The sequence below is a fragment of the Triturus cristatus genome, chromosome 7 (genome assembly GCF_964204655.1).
Source record: "Triturus cristatus chromosome 7, aTriCri1.1, whole genome shotgun sequence".
NCBI classification, from domain to species: Eukaryota; Metazoa; Chordata; class Amphibia; order Caudata; family Salamandridae; genus Triturus; species Triturus cristatus.
In genome coordinates, this window is record NC_140590.1 from 1,603,771,618 (window position 1) to 1,603,790,777 (window position 19,160).

The 19,160-nt window shown below is 45.9% G+C and overlaps 1 protein-coding gene across 1 annotated transcript in view; it reads right to left on the reverse strand.

The window, feature by feature from the left end:
* SYCP2 (synaptonemal complex protein 2) overlaps positions 1-19,160 on the reverse strand; it is a 4,998,961-nt gene that overhangs the window by 3,505,103 nt on the left and 1,474,698 nt on the right. The window contains exon 17 of the mRNA XM_085615168.1: positions 10,555-10,710. Within this exon, the coding sequence (XP_085471294.1) occupies positions 10,555-10,710 (156 nt within the window). The remainder of the gene's footprint in view (positions 1-10,554; positions 10,711-19,160) is intronic.

Sequence of the window (19,160 nt, forward strand, 5' to 3'; positions counted from 1 at the left end):
TTCTTTTGGCCATCTTTCTTTTTATCCTTTTTGGGACCACCCTCCCCCTGAGCCTTTTGGGGGCCTGGTGAAGACTTCTGGTCTTTTGCTTTCTGCTCATTACCCTTCTGGTCTGCCTTTTTCTGATCACCGCCCTGGTTCTGGGTTTTCTGCTTAAGTCTAGTCCTGACCCACCTATCTGCCTTCTTTCCCAATTCTTGGGGAGAAGTTAGGTCAGAGTTAATCAAGTGTTGATGCAGGAGCTGGTTTTGACAGTTGTCAAGGATTTGTTCTCTCATGATCAAATTATACAATCCTGTATAGTCCTTAACCTTACTACCCAATAACCAGCCTTCCAAAGCCTTAGTGGCACAATCTACAAAGTCAGTCCAGTCCTGAGTCTGTGTCTTCTGGGTATCCCTGAACAACAACCTCTATTGTTCAGTGGTTAGGCCAAACCCATCAATCAGAGCACTCTTCAGGGCAGTGTAATTATCAGCATCCTCATCACTAACTGTGAGGAGCTTGTCTCAACCTTTCTCAGAGAAGGAGAGCTACAAGATAGCTGCCCACTGACTTTGGGGTACCTGCTGTACTTTGCAAGCCCTCTCCAAAGCAGTTATCCATTTGTGGATGTCATCCCCACACTTGTAGGGAGGGACAATCTTGCTCAGGTTTCTATTCTCATAGGTCCTGTCTCTATCCTTAGGGATAGTGCTTCCACCAGTGGGTTCTAACCCACTTAACTGTTTCTCTCTGGCCAGAGCAAGTCTCTCTTTGGCAAGGGCAAGTTCTTCCCTTTCAATCCTCAGATTGATTTCCCTCATTCTGGCCTTATGCTCTTTTCTCTGTGGAGAAGTCATTCCCCTATGAGAAGAGGCATTGGGGCTATTAGAGACATGGGAGTGGATAGATTCCCTGGAAGGGGATCTTCCTCTCCTACTTCTCTGGTTAAGTCCACTTGAGGGACTGAATGGGGGGACCCCATTCTGACTCCCATGTAGGCTTAAGTTAGCCTGGCTAAGTCTCCTAACTTGGACCTGGCTGTCTACCTCATCTCCTGAAGTCCCTTCTGACTCATCTTGATCAGTGTTGTGAGGGGAGTATTCTGTAGAGGGCAGACCCTCATTTGTACCTAAGGTACCATCCTGGGAGGCTCTCTGAGCATCATACTCTTCTAAGATCTCCACTAGATAAATGAGGGTAGGGTTTGAAACCTGTTTTAACTTTCTGGAGGTACACAATTGTCTCATCTCCTGAAAAGTTAGGGTATCATATCTAGAGGGTATCTTTCTAGGATATCCCCCTCCTGAGAGAGAATCATCTTGATCTCCTCTCAGAGGCATGATCTAGTGAGGGTGTGGTATGTGCACCTACCTACACTAGTTGTATCTACTAAAACCTCTCTAGTGGTTGTAGTCAGGGTGTGCTAGGCCCTTCAACCTACAACTAATAAGTTCAGTAGAACTTAAGTATTCTAAGATTTTGTTTTATATGTACCTTACAGTACCTAATGTGATCTTTCAATTTGATATCTCAAGACTATAATGGTATCACAACAGCAAGCTCAGATCCCAACCGCTGCTCACCAATGTGAGAAGTTGGCCTGATACATGATGTCACTAGTTCTACTGTACACCTTGTATCAGTCCAAACAACCCTTATGGTGATTGGTTGTAAAGTCAACCTTATAGACCAGCTATCCTAGTGGTAGCATGGACAAGAGCAGTCTTAGGCTAAACTCTGTATGGCATGTGAAGCCAGCTGTGATACCATTACAATCCCTTGAATACCAAATGAAAGGACACCACACCAGGTATATATAAAATTAGGATGTATTTATTCTAACATATACCCTCAGCACTCTTTATGAGTTCAGAGGCAGAGGTCTAAGTACAAACAATTTCTTAAGTAGCATAAGTTAAGTTAAACAGGAAAATACAGTTAGGCCCAGGGGCCACGCAAACCATATACCAAGAAAGTGGTATAAGTACCACGTCACGAACAGGGAGTAGGCCTAGGGCCTAGGGAATCGCTGGGGCTACACTACCCTACCAATAGTTAGGAAGTGGGAGGCCCACGGGAAGCGTGTGCAGTGTGGAAACACACACGCGGGTTACATTAAAGTCAATGGGAATGTAACAGTTAGAAATAGAAAGAATAAGGACACTTCCGAAGTAACTAGGAGGAAGCAACTAAAGACTTAGACACTTGGATAGTCAATATCCACTGGAGCACCGGAGTACTCGCGTTACCTCACCCACAGGAGACGGGTGCATAGGTGTGAAGATGTGTCGGGTGTCGTCGCTGGATCCTATGGATGCCTGAAGAACAGATGCTGGCAGGCGGCCAGGAGGAAGATGTCCGGTGGATCCACGGATGGATCTTGAAGGAAGAACACCTGCAAGCAGAGGGGACAAAGTCTGGGTCACTAGCCAGTGACCGTGTGGAACCAGGAAGGAACCAGGCGATGTCGTGCAGAACACAGGTGATGTCTTGAAACTTGTCTCTGCAGCTGCGTGGACCAGGAGGCGTCGAGGATGACCAGAACCAGGGTACGAGCTGTCCCACAAAGGATCTTGCTGCTGGCGGAGTCGACGTCCCGATTGGAGTCAACAAGCCTTAGCAAAGGCAACCCACGCGGAAATGGAAATTCGCTTCAGGTGCAGACCAGGAAGGTCTGAGGTGCTTTTCTTTCACAGTGAAGCAAGGGCCAGTCTGGAGGAGCCAAACCAGTGGTGGAAAGTTAAGGGTTCTTCGTCACTGAGGATACTAGCCAACGGGCCAGCAACCGGACGGACGCGTCAAGCAGGAAAATGCAGAAGGGCCCCACGCAGAACTTGTGGAGTGTGGAGGGCTGATCTTCGGTGCAGATGGTGCTCGGGGTTGGGGCTTCTCAATCCCCAAAGCACAACTTCGAGGATGCCTCAGAAGCTGCACTGGAAGCTACTCGCCAATTTTCCCAGGTAGCCGGTCCCACGTCTCTCGTCGCCTCCACGGATCTCAGCTTGGCTGTGGATGTGGATCAGGGTCGGAAAAGTCTGGAAATCAAGGCGCTGGTCGGGCTCTGCAGTCGGTTCCTCGTAGAACTTGGGCAAAGCAATCGGCAGGTCGCTTGTTGGTGCCTGTTTGCACAGGGTGGCCACTCCTTGGCCACAAGGGAGATTCTTTAGTCTTCTTGTCGTCGAATGTCGAAGGTCCAGAGTTTCGTGTCTAGTTTCAGTTCAGGATAATCTAAAGTCCTAGGGACTCAGCTCCCTCTCTTATACTAATCTGGGGGGCTGGGTTACCTGCTAGGTCCCTCCTATGGGTGGGACCAGGGAGGGGGGTGGTTACACCCGCTTCCCTTTGTCCAGTTTCGCGCCAGGGCTGGGGCTGGAGTGCCCCAGCACCGGTTTGAACCGGACTATGCATGGGACACGTTGTGTGCCCCAGGCAGTGTCTTGTTTCTTTCATCCCTCCCTGCCCCAATACACAAAGTCCTCTCTGGGGTGGTGCTAGCACCTCCCAAGGCAGGAAACCTTTTGTCCAAGCCTCCCTCGCTGGAAGGACTCCTAGCAGCAGGAGGTCAGACTTGTGTCCGTGGCAGCAGCATCCATTTTGTGATGCTGGGGCTCTGGTTAACTTTAACCGGTTAAGTAGGATTTTAACATGTCTTCTCCCTCTAGAAGGGGGGAATACTATCCTCATCACCAGAAATGGTGTGGGGGTAGTATTCCAAAGTGTAAGACACCTTACACGACATGTTTTGATAAAGCCAAACCATAGTTACCATAACCGCGAGGATTATAAGGCACTTTAAGAGTATATGTTAGGCGATATCATAGAACAGCTATAAGGACATGGTTCCGAAAGCTGCAGACAGGCTCAGCTCATGCTAGAGCACCATCTCACATGTTACCAAGCACTCTGCCTCCAGGATTGTTAAGGCCTGCCATCGGAGTGGCTTAAAGGTTACCCATGTGTCTATATATAAGGTAGGTATAGGAATACTATACCTAAGCAAGGGGTGATTACACGACCTTGCCCCGGCTGAGTGATCAGCCAGTTGTGTCATGATGGGAGGCCAGCCAGGGGTGGCATAATACATGCTGCAGCCCCTGGTAGGCCTAGGGTACACCCATGCCCTGGGTACCTAAGGTACACTGTACAGGGCCCTATAAGGTGATCCTTACCAATTGGTTATGTACCTAAAGTACATAGTATGAATTTAGAGAGAGAACAGCTGGGCTGTGGGTCTGATTAGCAGGACCACAGCCACATCTAAGTCGAAAACCAGTGAAGCAAAAGCAAAAAGTGGGGATGACCATAGGAAGCAGACCCTACTCTCCTACACATGGGCCCAAAGGCGCGCCGGCGGGTATGGACCATGCAAAGATGGCATGCATTGCTTCGTAGAATGTACGAAGTTGGGCAGGAGTTTCTCCGGGTCCCGGGAAGGGAGGGAAGCCTGGAGTCGACCCTTCGGGCTCCGCATACGGAGCTGCGGGAGGGGCACCGCATCGCTCATCGCATAGGCCGACCTACGGGGAGAAGTCGAAGAGCAACGATGCTTCTTCTACTTCTTTTTGTGCTTCGACTTACCTGACCCGAGTGCGAAGACTTCGATGACTTGGACGACTGGTGATGGCTCCGCGACCAGTCCCTCGACCTCCCTCGCGACCGGATCTCGAACGGCGCGGAGCAGACTGCCGGAGCTCAAGCAGATTTCGGGACTGCTCCCGCAAAGCTTTCGGCGCCATCTACCGGCAGTCGGTGCATGACATGGGGTCGTTGTTGCGCTCCAGGCAAAAGAGGCACATGCGGTGCGGATCCGTAACCGACATTAGTCGGGTACAAGAACCGCAGGCCTCGAAACCGGGCATCCCTCGTGCACGAGGAGTCGATGGACTCAAGAAAAGAAGTTGACAAAAGTTGAGAAAAAGTCAGTCATAAAGTGACTGGAAAAACCACTCTCTCGGATCTGCGCTGGCTGGCGCATAAAAAGAAAGAACTGACGTCAGCGCAAAAGGGCTGTGTCTAAGTAGCTATGGCGGCGTCATCTCGGCGACCACGACGCCAAAAACGGACGCGGAGCCGACCGACGCCACCTTCCGACGTGCGGAGGTACTGCTGACAAAAAAACTTACCGGATCCAGTCTGACGCCTGGGGGTAATGCTAAGGTAAGGAATCTATAACTAACTTGTTTCTTTCAGATCAAAACATTCACCCCCAGTCATGAGATCTGTGTTAAATACATCATTATTTTGCTCACCATGCCACCCCAGTTTAGACCTGGCCATATGGAAATCAGTCTTGAGCCTGTGTCTCAGGGGAACAGTCCAGCCCGAACTGCCAAGGCAGGTACTCCCCGAACCGGAAACAAGCATCCTAGGACCGGTTTCGGGGTTTCACCCCTCATCAGCCTGGAGCTTGAATCCAGTGGCACAGTGAGCCCGGGACCCACGTCTGGGCATACCCGGCGCACTTATGGCGAAAAAGCAAAAGACACCCAGTTGATGGACTGAATGCAGAACAAATCAAAACATTCAACCCAGTCGAGAGATCTGGGTTAAATACATAAATCTTTTGCTCACCATGCCACCCCAGTTTAGACCTGGACATATGCAAATCAATCTTGACCCTATGCCGCATGGAAACAGTCCAGTTAAAACTGCAAAGCCAGGTCCTCCCTGGAAAGGAAACAATCATCCTATCACCAGTTTCGGGGGTTTCACCCCTCATCAGCCAGGATAGCTTGAATCCAGTGGAACAGTGAGCCCAGGACCCAGTTCTGGGCATACCATGCACACTTGGGGCGAGAAAGCAGAAGACACACAGTTAATGGACGGAATGCAGAACAAATCAAAACATTCACCCCCAGTCAAGAGATCTGGGTAAAATCCATCATTCTGTTGCTCATAATGCCACCCCAGTTTAGACCTGGCCATATGCAAATCAGTCTTGACCCTGTGCCTCATGGGAACAGTCCATCCCGAACTGCCAAGCCAGGTCCTCCCTGGACCGGAAACAAGCATCCTTGGACCAGTTTCGGGGTTTCACCCCTCATCAGCCAGGATAGCTTGAATCCATTGGCACAGTGAGCCCAGGACCCACGTTTGGGCATACCCGCCGCACTTAGGGCGAGAAAGCAAAAGACACACAGTTGATGGATGGAATGCAGAACAAATAAAAAATTCACCCCAGTCAAGAGATCTGGGTTAAATACATCATTGTTTTGCTCACCGTTCCACCCCAGTTTAGACCTGGCCATATGCAATTCAGTCTTGACCCTGTGGCTCAGGGGAAAAGTCCATCCCGAACTGCCAAGCCAGGTACTCCCTGGACCAGAAACAAGCATCCTAGGACCAGTTTCGGGGTTTCACCCCTCATCAGCCAGGGTAGCTTGAATCCAGTGTCACAGTGAGCCCGGAATCCACGTCTAAGCATACCTGGCACACTTAGGGCGAGAAAGCAGAAGACACACAGTTGATGGACGGAATGCAGAACAAATAAAAATATTCACCCCCAGTCAAGAGATCTGGGTTATATCCATCATTCTGTTGCTCACCATGCCACCCCAGTTTAGACCTGGCCATATGCAAATCAGCCTTGACCCTGTGCCTCATGGGAACAGTCCATCCCGAACTGTCAAGCCAGGTCCTCCCTGGACCGGAAACAAGCATCCTAGGACCAGTTTCGGGGTTTCACCCTCATCAGCCAGGATAGCTTGAATCCAGTGGCACAGTGAGACCGGAATCCATGTCTGGGCATACCAGGCACACTCAGGGCGAGAAAGCATAAGGCACAAAGTTGATGCTTTTCAGGAACATATTTATTTCATTTGTTTGCACACATACAAAATTGTATGCAAGCACGATTTCACATTTAGAAATAAATTGAATAGAACAGAAGAGGACAAATTTGTTTGAAATGAAAATATTTCTCTTCTGAGCAGAGCTGGGAGAATTCAAAGTAGAAAACATCCATTATAGTGTGGGCATCACTTTGACATATGGTAATTTGGGGTGATTCGGTGTTAAGGGTCCATTTACTGTGGAGACTGTTATAGCCCATGATAAGATCTCTGCAGATTAAAGAGCTAGCCAGACTGCTTTCTGTCCACATTGTCACTTTGATGTGCACAACACATGCTTTATGTTTTCAACCTATGTGTTAAGAACTATTCTTGGTTCACTTGATTTTACAACTGGGGGTATGTGAAAGACAGCTTGTCTTTCCTGTTCTTATCAATATTTTCAATTTACAAGCATTAAGTTAAAACTAAGGGGCACAACTTGAGAAACAAGCATTTGCAATGCAATTGGTCTTTGGGACCTTACATGCATTTAGCTATGCAGCACATTAGCCTGGGTGCTGAAACATCTATTGTTCTTTAACATGGAGGGAAAGTAAGCACCAAACTGCATGACACACCAGGTATGGGAACACATGGAGAGAAATAGTGCCTTTCAGCGGGAAATGGTATAGTTCAAAGCTCTGTTTTTAATATAACAACGGGGCCTTCGGTGGTCATATCACTGAAAATACAAGATTTGAAAAAAATATTATCTACGGGTGCTCGTGGATGATAATGTCTATGGACTGGAATCTAGAGAATGCTAAAGTGATTCTGGTATTTTACTGACTTCTGCTGGTAGTTTTCTATCAAGAAATTTAAATAGAGGCAGTTGCCAGAAAAAATTAAAAAAACAAAGTCACTCAGCAAAAAACAATTTTGGTATTTTACTGACCTCTACTGGTTGTTTTCTATCAAGACAGTGAAATAGAGGCAATAGAACAAGCAGAAAGCAATTCTGGTACTTTACTGACCTCTACTGGTCGTTTTCTATCAAGACAGTTAAATAGAGGCAGTTGAACAGATAAAAATTCCCTAAGCTGAAGCAGGCAAGTCCTAGGGCTGATCTCCAGAGCCCACAAACTACATACACATAGAAGTATATACTAAAGTATATACAAGAGGTCTTGAATGCTCAACCTAAAAAACAGGAAAGAAATAAAAAACGAGCAATTAAGAAAAGAGACACATAGCTACGTGCAATTTGAAAGGGTGCCACAGGCTTGGAACACGAGCAGCAAGCTAACTAAGCAGTGTTGTGGAGCACACTTCTGAAAACAATCAAGGAAGTAATTACACAGAGAATTAGCCACAGCAGAGAAAGAAAACAGCAGGCTGTTTGATACACTGGAAGCCGAGTTTTGAAAAAGGAAATTTAAGTAAAAGGGGCACTGCAGTTTCAAAAAGAGACACACCTCCATTTATTGCTGTATTTGTGAGATTGTAAAGGGGGCAGAGGGCAGATGCAGTGCAGGGCTGTTTCACAATCCGGTCAAAATATTTGTGCCTTTGCACTTTTTTACGAATTTCCGAAGCCCTGGACCCCACTCAATATGGCTTCAGAGAGGGTCACAGTACCGAGGCCGCAATAATAAAATGTACGGATGAGATCCGGATGGCCCTTGACCGGGGAGGTAAGGCCGCCTTGATTATGTTGGACCTCTCAGCGGCATTCGAAACGGTCCATCACGATTTGTTGATGGACCGGTTGCGGGAATGTGGAGTACAGGGAAAAGCTTGGAAACTTTTGAATTCCTTCCTCTCCGAAAGATTGCAAATCGTATCATTGGGAGATTTTTATGCCACTCCTTTCAGATTGCCTTGTGGTGTTCCACAAGGATCATCTTTAAGTCTCACACTTGTTAACATTTATGTGTCCTCTCTGTCTCCTCTTATAAACTCCTAAGGCTTTTCTCTCACCTCTTACGCCGAAGATACACAAATTGTGGTGTCATTGCACCCCAGCCAGGAGATTGGAACAGGCAGACGGTTTCAGGTCTGCATGGAAGTGGTGGGGAGGTGGATGTCCAAAAATTGTCTTAAGCTCAATTCCAGTAAGACAGAAGTTGTTTTGTTTGGGAACGATCCTAGTTTCTGGAAGCCAAGTTGGTGGCCTGACACTATGGGGCCGCTCCCTACTCCCACTGGAAAAGTTAAAACCTGGGAGTGATAATAGATGACAATCTCAATTTTGGGGCTCAAGTCAATGCAGTGGCCTCTGCCACAGCTTATGTCCTAGGGACATGTAGGAAAATGTTGCCTTTCCTGCCAAAGGACAGCCAGCGTTTGGTGATCACCTCTCTGATTACATCACGGTTAGACTACTGCAATAGTCTATACCGTAACATCCAGGAGCGTTTTGTGCACAAACTCCAACTCCTGCAGAACGCGGCAGCCAGAGTACTTTCAGATATACCAAAATTTGCCTCGGTCTCCGGGGAAATCAGTAGACTTCACTGGCTACCTGTAAAGAAAAGAGTGCAGTTTAAGTTACTTTGTATCGTCTTTGAGGCTCTACAAGGCATTGGACCTGACCATCTGAGGCAGCAATTTCGATGGTATGTGCCCAATAGACCTCTACGCCCCCTCGGTGCAAAACTGGTGATTGCACCTACTACAAAAAAAGCCAGGTGGGGAGGTAAAAGTTTTAGCGTCTGTGCGGCTAAGGCTTGGAATGATCTCCTGTTCCACCTGAGGAATAGGTCGGACTTACTTGATTTCAGGAAGGCCTTAAAAACCTGGCTTTTTGACCAATGATTCCATCAGATTCTAATTGCTGTTGATTTATGGAGGACCGCAGTTAGCACCAGGACACCTCAGGGTAACAGTGCACTTTACAAATCCCCCTAACATAACATAAAAGTGGGTGGCAGGCTTGGAACACGAATAGCAAAAATAATATGCCAGTGTCTTGCTTTCACAATAAGTGGTGTGCATCTGCTGCATTGCTTTTTTAAGGATGTTACAATGAATGGACAGGACATAAAAATAATCCACAAACCAATTAAACAACAAACTCTGTTTTATAATAAACAAACAGTAACCATTCATATTTTAAACACACAAGCACAACCTTAAATAAAAAAAACTATTATAATATAACATACATAAAAGTAATTAGGGAGGAGGAGGCAGCTGCAGCCCATGAGAGGGAGCAAAGAGCAACTATTCAGAATACAAACAAGCTCTGAGGGGCGGGAGATATTGTTCTGGGAAGGGCAGGGGCGATAAGGTGAAGTGGGAGCAGCAGCGAGGACATAGCGAAAGACAAAGTAGTGCACTGAAGGAAAACATTTGGCCTACAGTGAAATGATTCATGTAGCAAGGGCAGTCTCCAGGGCAGAACAAAAAGAGGGACAACTAAGTGTATTTATCAATGAAAAGCCAGCATTTCTAAAGCACAGTAAGAGGAACCAATGAAAAAGTGGGCGTTTTTTTTTAGCCCATATCCTAGATACTGCATGTCTCTTGGAGGCAGCACATGTGGTGCCTAGGCAAGATCTAAAAATGAAAGGAGGAATGAAAACAAATATGCTATAAATTCTCAGAGAACTGTTGTTTTGCAACTTGATAGACTTGCACCTAGTTTTTAAGATTCTGTACAGAGAACCATCTTTTACATTATGTCTTGTATAAATCATAAAATATAATTTTATCTTAGAGCATATCGTTTTCCATTGAGATAACTATTATCGAAATTAAAGGATTTTATTTTAGATTTCAATAGCTAAATTACCTTTGCTTCAACATTTCTGATTTCCTCTTGAGCAGTGTTTTGCTTTGTATCCATCAAGGCTGAAAGGAACTTCTCCTCAAGCGGTTTAGATTCGTCTTCTTGTGAGTATTCTTCATTTGCAGATGAAGGTAAGACTTGGCTTTCAGGAATAAGAATCTGTACACAATAAGCTTTGTAAGTTACAGCAGCTTCAATCCATCGTTGATCACATAAGACTGACAATTGACAATCCATATTGAACAATTTTACCATAAGCATTGTATGACACTGCACTGTTAGATTACATTTTTTTCTGTTAACCTGCTTTTTCCTCATGCTGCAGCATTTCTTTTTAAGCATGAACATTCATGTTTTTAGGCACTTGAACAACACATTTCTGTTCTTATTTTTCCCTTCGAGCATACACCTGTGTATATGTTCTGAAATTCTTAAATGGAAAAAATCACTATTTTAAAAATCACTGTGAAAATTGTTGTGGTGAAGCATTGTCATCCCTACTGAAAAGCTGCACCATTTGCAACATATGCACAGAGGAGTTTGCACTTGCAAGATCAATTTAAATACAATTGACTTCATTTAGGAGTTGTAGCAAATCACTGAAGATGAATTTGCACTCATAAATCAATGTACAAATGTGTAATATTAACCTAGTAAGGTGTGTTATTATGGATGTGTAAATTTCCTACGTGCTAGATGGCTAGAAATGTTGGAACACATACAAACTTGTGAGTTTGTGGGCATTTACAAACTTATCCATCAACTATTCGCACACTGGCAACTGTCCAAGAATTGCAAAAGAGAGTCAGAATGCAATCTCTCTAGAAGCTATTTATTTCAATAGCACATGGATTCAAAGTAAAACTACCACAATCCGGCTCATCCAATTAGTAAATAGAAACATGGAGGAAGGTTAACATTATGCATATTAATACATTTCCTAGTTATTGTGAAGGGAAGTTTAAATTCGATTAAGGACACAGAGGCGAGAATTATGCTTTATTTTCGTTCCTTTCATTCTCCAGTAGCACACTAACATATTGAAGCAAACTACGTTTTCTATAAAACAACAACACAGTCTTATGTCCAATCTGGAGCAATCGCTCTGTTCTAAAGAGGCTCTCAAACTTTCTATGCCTCCTCTTTCCTCACATGCCAAGCTTCAAGCCTAAGTACACTTCTATTCCTCTTTCTTTTCGATCCCCAGAAATATGGCATTACCAAATGCGTCAACTACCATGATACAATCCATAGTACATTTAGTTTACCTGCAACCAGCATTATACATTTAACTTACTAACTTTATCTTGAAATAAGAGACTTAACACACAGAGAACAGAATTTCTCTGTCAAACAGTGCTAAACAATGCTAACCACGTTCCATCCAGATGATGGATATTTAATTGGTGGGTAAATCACAGTGCGTAGAAATCCCCAGCTTCATGGCCTTAATTGAATAGAAAGCTTTCATTCTCGATAGCTAGAAATGTTTTTATTTATTCTATGTGAGGGCCTGAAGCGAGGATTATCTTATTTCAAAGCTTACCACCGGCAGGGTCACATACACCACTGATTTAAAGTAAAAAATGGAATCCGAGGATCAATCATCTGCATTCATCATATCTTTTCTACTTGGTCCAAGCATGAACACTTTCAAAGCCATAGCACCAAGTGTGCTACAAACGGCTGAACATCAAAACCTGCTTACTGCATAACCCAATGTACCCACCTGGCAATGGTAGGAGATGAGACAGCTGAAAATGCCTTCTCAAGGCAATGAGGAGCTGTTTCTACCCAGGAGGTCGGAGCTCCTCTGTCACACTATCATATGGATTAATTCATTCCACCACACACAACAACTTGTTATCCCTAAAAGATGAATAGGAAATCGTTCTGGTATTAGTTGTAATCCTTCTAGAGATGTTAACAGTAATCCCATCCAGGGTAAACATTCTCTCTGAGATACCAACAGCCTCACATCTGACACTCTTTGGCAAGAAACCAAACAAAGAAGCATGGCTAACTTACCTGAAAGTGCCTTACTAATGAGATATTTATTTTACTGCCAATATATGAATAGTTCCAAAACTTACTTTAGATCCCGTAACCTAGACTATCTTAGTTCCGGTGGTAAGGAAAGACGGCTGCCCCTTAGCAGTTTTCATACTGTGGGAAGTGGTTCACCCCACCTGAAGGCTTTCAATCGGGAGGTGTTCCGCTGAAATGACAGAGAGAAATGTATTTACTGACCTGTAAACCAGTGTGTCGCTAGCCATTTCTAATAGAAACTGGCGGTAATGTATAAACTCCGACCCCTCGGGATCCAGATTTTAGCTTGGTCTGGACTAAGTCTTTTTAGCTTGGTCAATAATCAGTGGATTTTACATCTGTTCCTGTTAGGCATCATGCCATTAATGTTAAGCTTCCTTCTTCCACCAGCCTGTGAGGTTGCCCCTGCAGATCCGACAAACTGTCCCGTTATTGAGGTGTCAGATAGGAGAATCCCATGAAAGTTCCATCAGAGCTGGAAACTAGACTTGAGACTTCAACAATGGAGTGACTATCATCCACTTCGCCTGCTGCCTGGGATACGACAGTCATTATCATAGCAAATGGCAAGAACTCCTATCCCTCTCTACGCTTCAATCCTGCAGGAAAATGTCTGTCACCATGGCATCTGTATTTGGTCTTCAGCTGAAGTATCTCTGAATTTAGAAATCCAAGTGAGAAGTAAAGAGATCCTCAGAAAATTGACCCTATGTGTGCACTAGTGCTTGGAAAACCTGTGGATCCAATTTTGGTAGGCTTAAATCCTGTATATGATGTTGGAGTCAGTCTGCTACTGTATTGATCTCTCCCGGGAGGTATTTCACTGTCAGTGGTATCTGATTTTCAAGGCAGAAGTGCCAAAAATCTTTGGCTAACTCAGTCAGAATTGTCGATATTGTTCCTTCTAGGTGACATGTATCTTATAGCTGAGATATGGTTCATCTCTAGCATCGCGCATCATTCTGGCTTCTCCTTCGTCCAAAACTTCACTCCAAACGTTCCTACTACTAGTCCCGGTTCCTGGTCTGATAGCCTGTAACCTGTAGGCAATTCTCCAAATCTGGTACCCTAGTCCAGCCTACTTTCCCCTTAGACTAAAATAAGGTCTAGGTTTGAGTCAAAAATTGCCCTCCCATTCCAGCATTCCATGTCGGATAGCCACCAACGGATCTCCTCATTGGCCTCCTCTAATATTGAAATTACCAGGGAGGTAGTCTGTCCCCTCCGGAGATGGGTCATGCTTAATCGCTGGACGTCTCTGTAGTGTAGTGTTCTGGCGAAGATAGTCTGGATAGATGACAAGTGAGTGCTACTCAGCTGGGCGATGAAGAGCAGGGACATCCTGTGTTTGGGCAGAACCTTAATCAGTTTTTTTCTGATATTTTACATTTTCGTTGCTAGAAGGTTGAGGCTTGCCTTTACAGAGTCAGTGACAATACCCCGGAAAACAAACTGTTGCAAGGGTATCATGAGAGATTGCTTCCTGTCTATGAAAAATCTTAGTCCCTCCATCAATGTCACCATCATAGTGAGATGGACGGACAGCTGTTGCTGAAATAGGTCCATAAGTATGATTTATTTTTAGAAAGACTTGGCATATTACTCTTGATCCGAGGCACTCCATCACTTATTTCAGCACATTGGTGAAGCACCATGGTCTGCAACAGCCTGAAAGGTAGAGTTATTAATTTGAATACTTCATGTCTCCAAACAACTTGTAGAAACCCCCGGTGCGGTGAATATATAAGGATCCTGAAATTTGCATCCTTCAGATCTAACCTAGCCATACAATCCACTTGTATGTCAGCAGGTGGATGCCCTTCATTTTGAAGTGGTGGAACACCAACCACTAGTTGAATTCCTTGAGGTTGATGACTGTACGCTGGCTTCACTCTTTTCCACCTGAAACAAACTGCTCAAGAAGCTTTGGGTGTTGTTCGTGAAATGTCTGCTTTCTCCTCAAGACCTGTTACTTCCCAATCTATTAGAAGATACTGTTCTCAAGAGAAGAACAATTGTCTGAGAAGGATGTTTTGTCTTGGCAAGCTATAGATCTCTATGTGGAAACCATTGATGGTTTGGAGGACCCATACACCCTCTGGTTTGACTGTCAGTCATTCACAAACTGGGTCAACTGACCCCTACTCTTATAAAGGAAAATGGGTAGCATTTAGCAATACCATTTCCTGCGTTGTTGCCTCTGGAAACTCCACTCACTACCCATGGGCTTCTACATAGTCAGGAGGGGAAGTAACCTCCAAAACAGCTTAGGTCCCTCTTTCAAAGAATTGTCCTCTTTGCAGGCCTTGGGTAATGAGGCAGTCAGCAGAGTGCCCTCTCTCTGCCATTCCCCCAAAAATATGTAGCGGTGAATGACTTTCTGATAGATGCCAGAGCCTTTTTGAGTAATGTAAAGGTGGATACAAATTTCCTCAGCTCTTTTATGAACGGGTCTCTGAACAAATCACCGGAGGCAAAAAGAACCGCCTTAGAGGATGCAAGGCCACTAGATTTGGGCCCACCTTTATAAAGAGGTGTAGGAAAGTAGGATCCACTTTCATGGTTACCTCTACTTTTAGCTCCTGGCATTCTGTTTTCTGACTGGTCTGACTGGGATCCTGCTAATCAGGACCCCAGTCACTGTTCTCTCTCCCTAAATTGGACTATTGTAAGTACTTTGATACCTTCCTAATTGGCAACTAGTATATGGTACTAAGGCACCCAGGGCATAGATCCACCAGGGCTCTCCAATGGGCTGCAGTATGTATTATGCCACCCATGAGAGTCCACTCAAACTGTGACTAAAGTCCTGCTATTGCAGCCGGAGTGAGCTGGTGCTAGCAACACTCACGACAGATATCTGAGGTCACTGCACTCAAACTCTATAAGTCACCCCTAAGGTAGGCCTTTCAATCCTGAAGGCAGGCTTGTTGGGCACACCCTACAAACCCAGGAGTCGATTCTCCAGGCTTTTTTAAGTGCGGACAGCCATTTTAAGCATATAGTGGACATCAAGGGCCAGATGTACGACCTGCCAAATAGCGTCTCGCAAATTACGTCGCATTTGCGACTCGCAATTTGTGAGGCGCTATTTGGCATGTACAACAGTGTGTTTAACACTCTTTGCAATTCCCAATGGGGTCGCAAATTGTGAGGCTCATGAATATTAAGGAGCCTCTTGCAATTTGCGAGCCCATTGGGAATGACAGGCCCTCCCAGGGATGGTGGCTTGCTGGCCTCAGCAGACCACCATGTCTGGGACTGCTTTTAAATAAAGCAAAGTTTTTTTTATAAATGCAGTCCATTTTCCTTAAAGGAAAACGGGATGCATTTATAAAAAAAAAATGTAACTGTTTTGTTTCATTTTTTAAGGGCAGGCAGTGGACCCTGGGACCACTGCCTGCCATTAAAAAACTAATACTGCATGCATTTGCAAAGGCGAAGGGATCCTCTGGGAAACCCTTCCCATTTGCGAAAGCATTAACACCTACTTGGTGGCACAACATTGGTACATAGCTTTGCGGTCGCTATTAGGAAGGGAACGCCCCTTCCTAACAGCGAGTCAATTTATTTGTGAGTCGCAAAAACTATTTGTACATGGGCCCATACTTTTTAGTGTGGCAAACGGGTCTAAGACCCGTTTGGGCACGCTACAAAGCATCGTACATCTGGCATCAAGTCATTTGCGAGATGTCTCACTATATATTGGCTGCACCAAAACCAATTTGGTATCAAACAAGTTGGGATCCTACCCCAGCACCTATTACAGCATTGGATGTAGGATCCCATGTACTGCCCCCCCCCACCCCCCCCTCCCCCAGTATTCCCAGTACCAGCCTTTCAGGGTCTAACAGCGAGCTAATGCTGCTGCCGACCACAGACATGATTCCGCCCTCCTGTGGCTGAGCCAAACTCCAGCGGAGGAAGGTAGAACAATAGGTTTCCTGTCACAAGAAAGTGTGACCACCTCCCGGACAGGACTTAGTGTATTGGGCTAGGTGAGGGTGCTTGTCAGCGCCACCATACTTCTTTGAAGGGAACATTTGGTGCACTCTTTGCATATTCCAGTTGGGACCAATTCAGGGAGGCCTTGGCTCCCGCTCTGGTGCAAAAGTGGACAGAGGACATGGAGGTATAGTCCACTCTGTCTAGCCCCTCCTCTGGAAGGGACCCCTGAATCATCCCAACCCTTGACTTTGGGTATTTAAGGGCTTACCTGTGGGTGGCTCTTCAGATTCATTGTGGGACAAGATTTGTCTTCGAAACCACTTCCACTTCAACTATTTAGGCACTTTGGACTTCGTTGGACTTCACTTTGGGAACCAAGACTGCATCTGGAAGACTCCTGCTGCGACTGATCTAGTCACCCTGCCAGTCTTCTGCGTTGCCTGTGCCTTTGCTCCATCCAGGTTCTCCTCTAGGACTGTGTGCATCAAGGACACCTGAAGGAAACTTCCCTTGGAGTGAAGGAGTCACTCCCCTGCATCTGCAGGCACTGCAACTGAGTTGACCGGTTTGCTACTCCTGATGTCCTGTAGTCTTTGCAAGGCCCAGCAACACAGGTGGTGGTTTTGCAACTACCTCGAGGCCTGTACTGTCTTCTTACTGAGTTTGAGGCCAGTATCTCTCGTCACAACTGCTGGAATAGAACACCTGTGCACGGCGTCAACTTGCCGTTGCAAATTCTTGTTGACTCTCTTCCCCATAGATCAGCAGGCTCCAAGAAGCTCCAGCTTCCAGCATCTCTTACTACCAAGACCTTCGTCCTCACCGCATCCTCTGCACTGTAGGCCGGCATCATTGGTGAGCTGCTCGAGGTCCTCTTGCGACTCCTGTGCCTTTGGCCTGTGGGTCCTCTTGAGGTTCCTCTTGGGCTCCAGTGGGCTCCCATGCTTGCTCGGGGCCTGCTCTGACTCTCCTGCACTGCACCTTCTTCGTTTTTCTTGTCTGGTGCTGCTGCCAAGACTTGCTGGGGCCCCTGCTGGACACCGACCTCCTGGTTCTTGACTTCCGACGTAGAACAGCTCGTGAACGGCTCCTGGTCTTCCACAGAGTTGCCTGGTCCTCACAGCTGCAGCAAGAAAGTCACCGTCAACCCTCCTGCATCTTCTGTCTTTGGATGGCATTGGTATTCCGTGCTTCCTGGTCACTTCTGAGTGGCATAGACCCGGTCCCCTCTTCTTGCAGGTAGTCCTCTTCAATAATCCACCTTTGAATTCCACCGGACTCTTTCACCTTCGTTCCCCAGCGGCATCTTCACTGATGTCCTCCCTTGTGGTCTACAGCGGTTTCCGACGTCACTTCGCACCTATGTACCCGGCTTCCTTGGTGTAGGTATCCTGGTTCCTGGGGTATCCACGGGTGGGGTGACTCTCCAAACTTTCATCTTTCAAGGGGTTTCTTCAGGGACCTCTGGGGAGATTGCTTCTTCTTCAAAACTGCTACAGCAACTTCCCCATTGACTTGCATTGAGTACTCGGCTGTGCTTCCACTCTGCACACGGCCTTCGTGGGGTTCCTGGGTACTAACCTTGGGTGGTTCCTTGGGTCCCAGGTTCTTCTAAGCCTCCTGGATCCAGTCCCGACTTCGCATTCCACTTTCTTAGCATATGGTTTGGTCTCCCCCTGGAGACCACTTCTGTGCTACTTACCTGTTCTCCTTTTGAAATATTGTGTGTATTGTGTTTATATCTCCGGGAAGAACAGATACACCAATGTGTTAGAGAGGGTGTATAATAAATATCACTATTTCTATAACTGCACTGTGTGGTTCTTTTTCGTTTAACTACACTAAATGATTAGTACTGTTGAAACAATTTGCTTTACACTCCTCCTGGACTAAGCCTGAAGGCTGCTCTCAACAGCTGCCACTTAGAGAGCTTTCTAAGGTTATCTAAGACCACTAAAATCACCATAAGGGTTGTCTGGATTAGTGCAGGGTGCTTCACTTAAATAAGTGTGCACCATATACTAAGCCAGCCTCCTACATTGGTCTGCAGCGGTTGGGATTTAAGCCTACACTGTTTTACCAGCGAATCTAGGTGTTGATTAAATGAAAAACTTCACTAGCATTAGGCACATATAACATATTTTTGTAGACAAATAAGTTTCACTGAACTTTTAGATTGGTTGCTAAGTGCCTAGCACAACCCTTTCTCCAATATTAGGAAGATTAGTTTTCACTGGGGTCGTAGGTGAAACACCACACTACACCTAGAAACCACGCTTTAAGTTATGGAACCCAGTGGGTCCCAATCCTCTAGATACAGTGGTCTTTAGTTCCAGGAACTAAGGAGCCTGTGTACCGCTAGAAAACTGAAAAGAGGTAGTAACCCCACCACTAAGCACTGAGCTGCTTATCCTAGATGACCACCAGAATCCTGAAAGGTCAGAAGAACAGGACAAAGTGGGTGGGGATGCTCCAGAAGATGGGTCACGAGGGGTTGACCCTAGTGACCCTAATTCTGAGCATGGCCAGGAGTCTGATGACTTCACTGTGGTGAACTCTGATCCCCCAGTGAATAGTGCAGACTATATAGAGGGTCTCTCCAGAGGTAGATT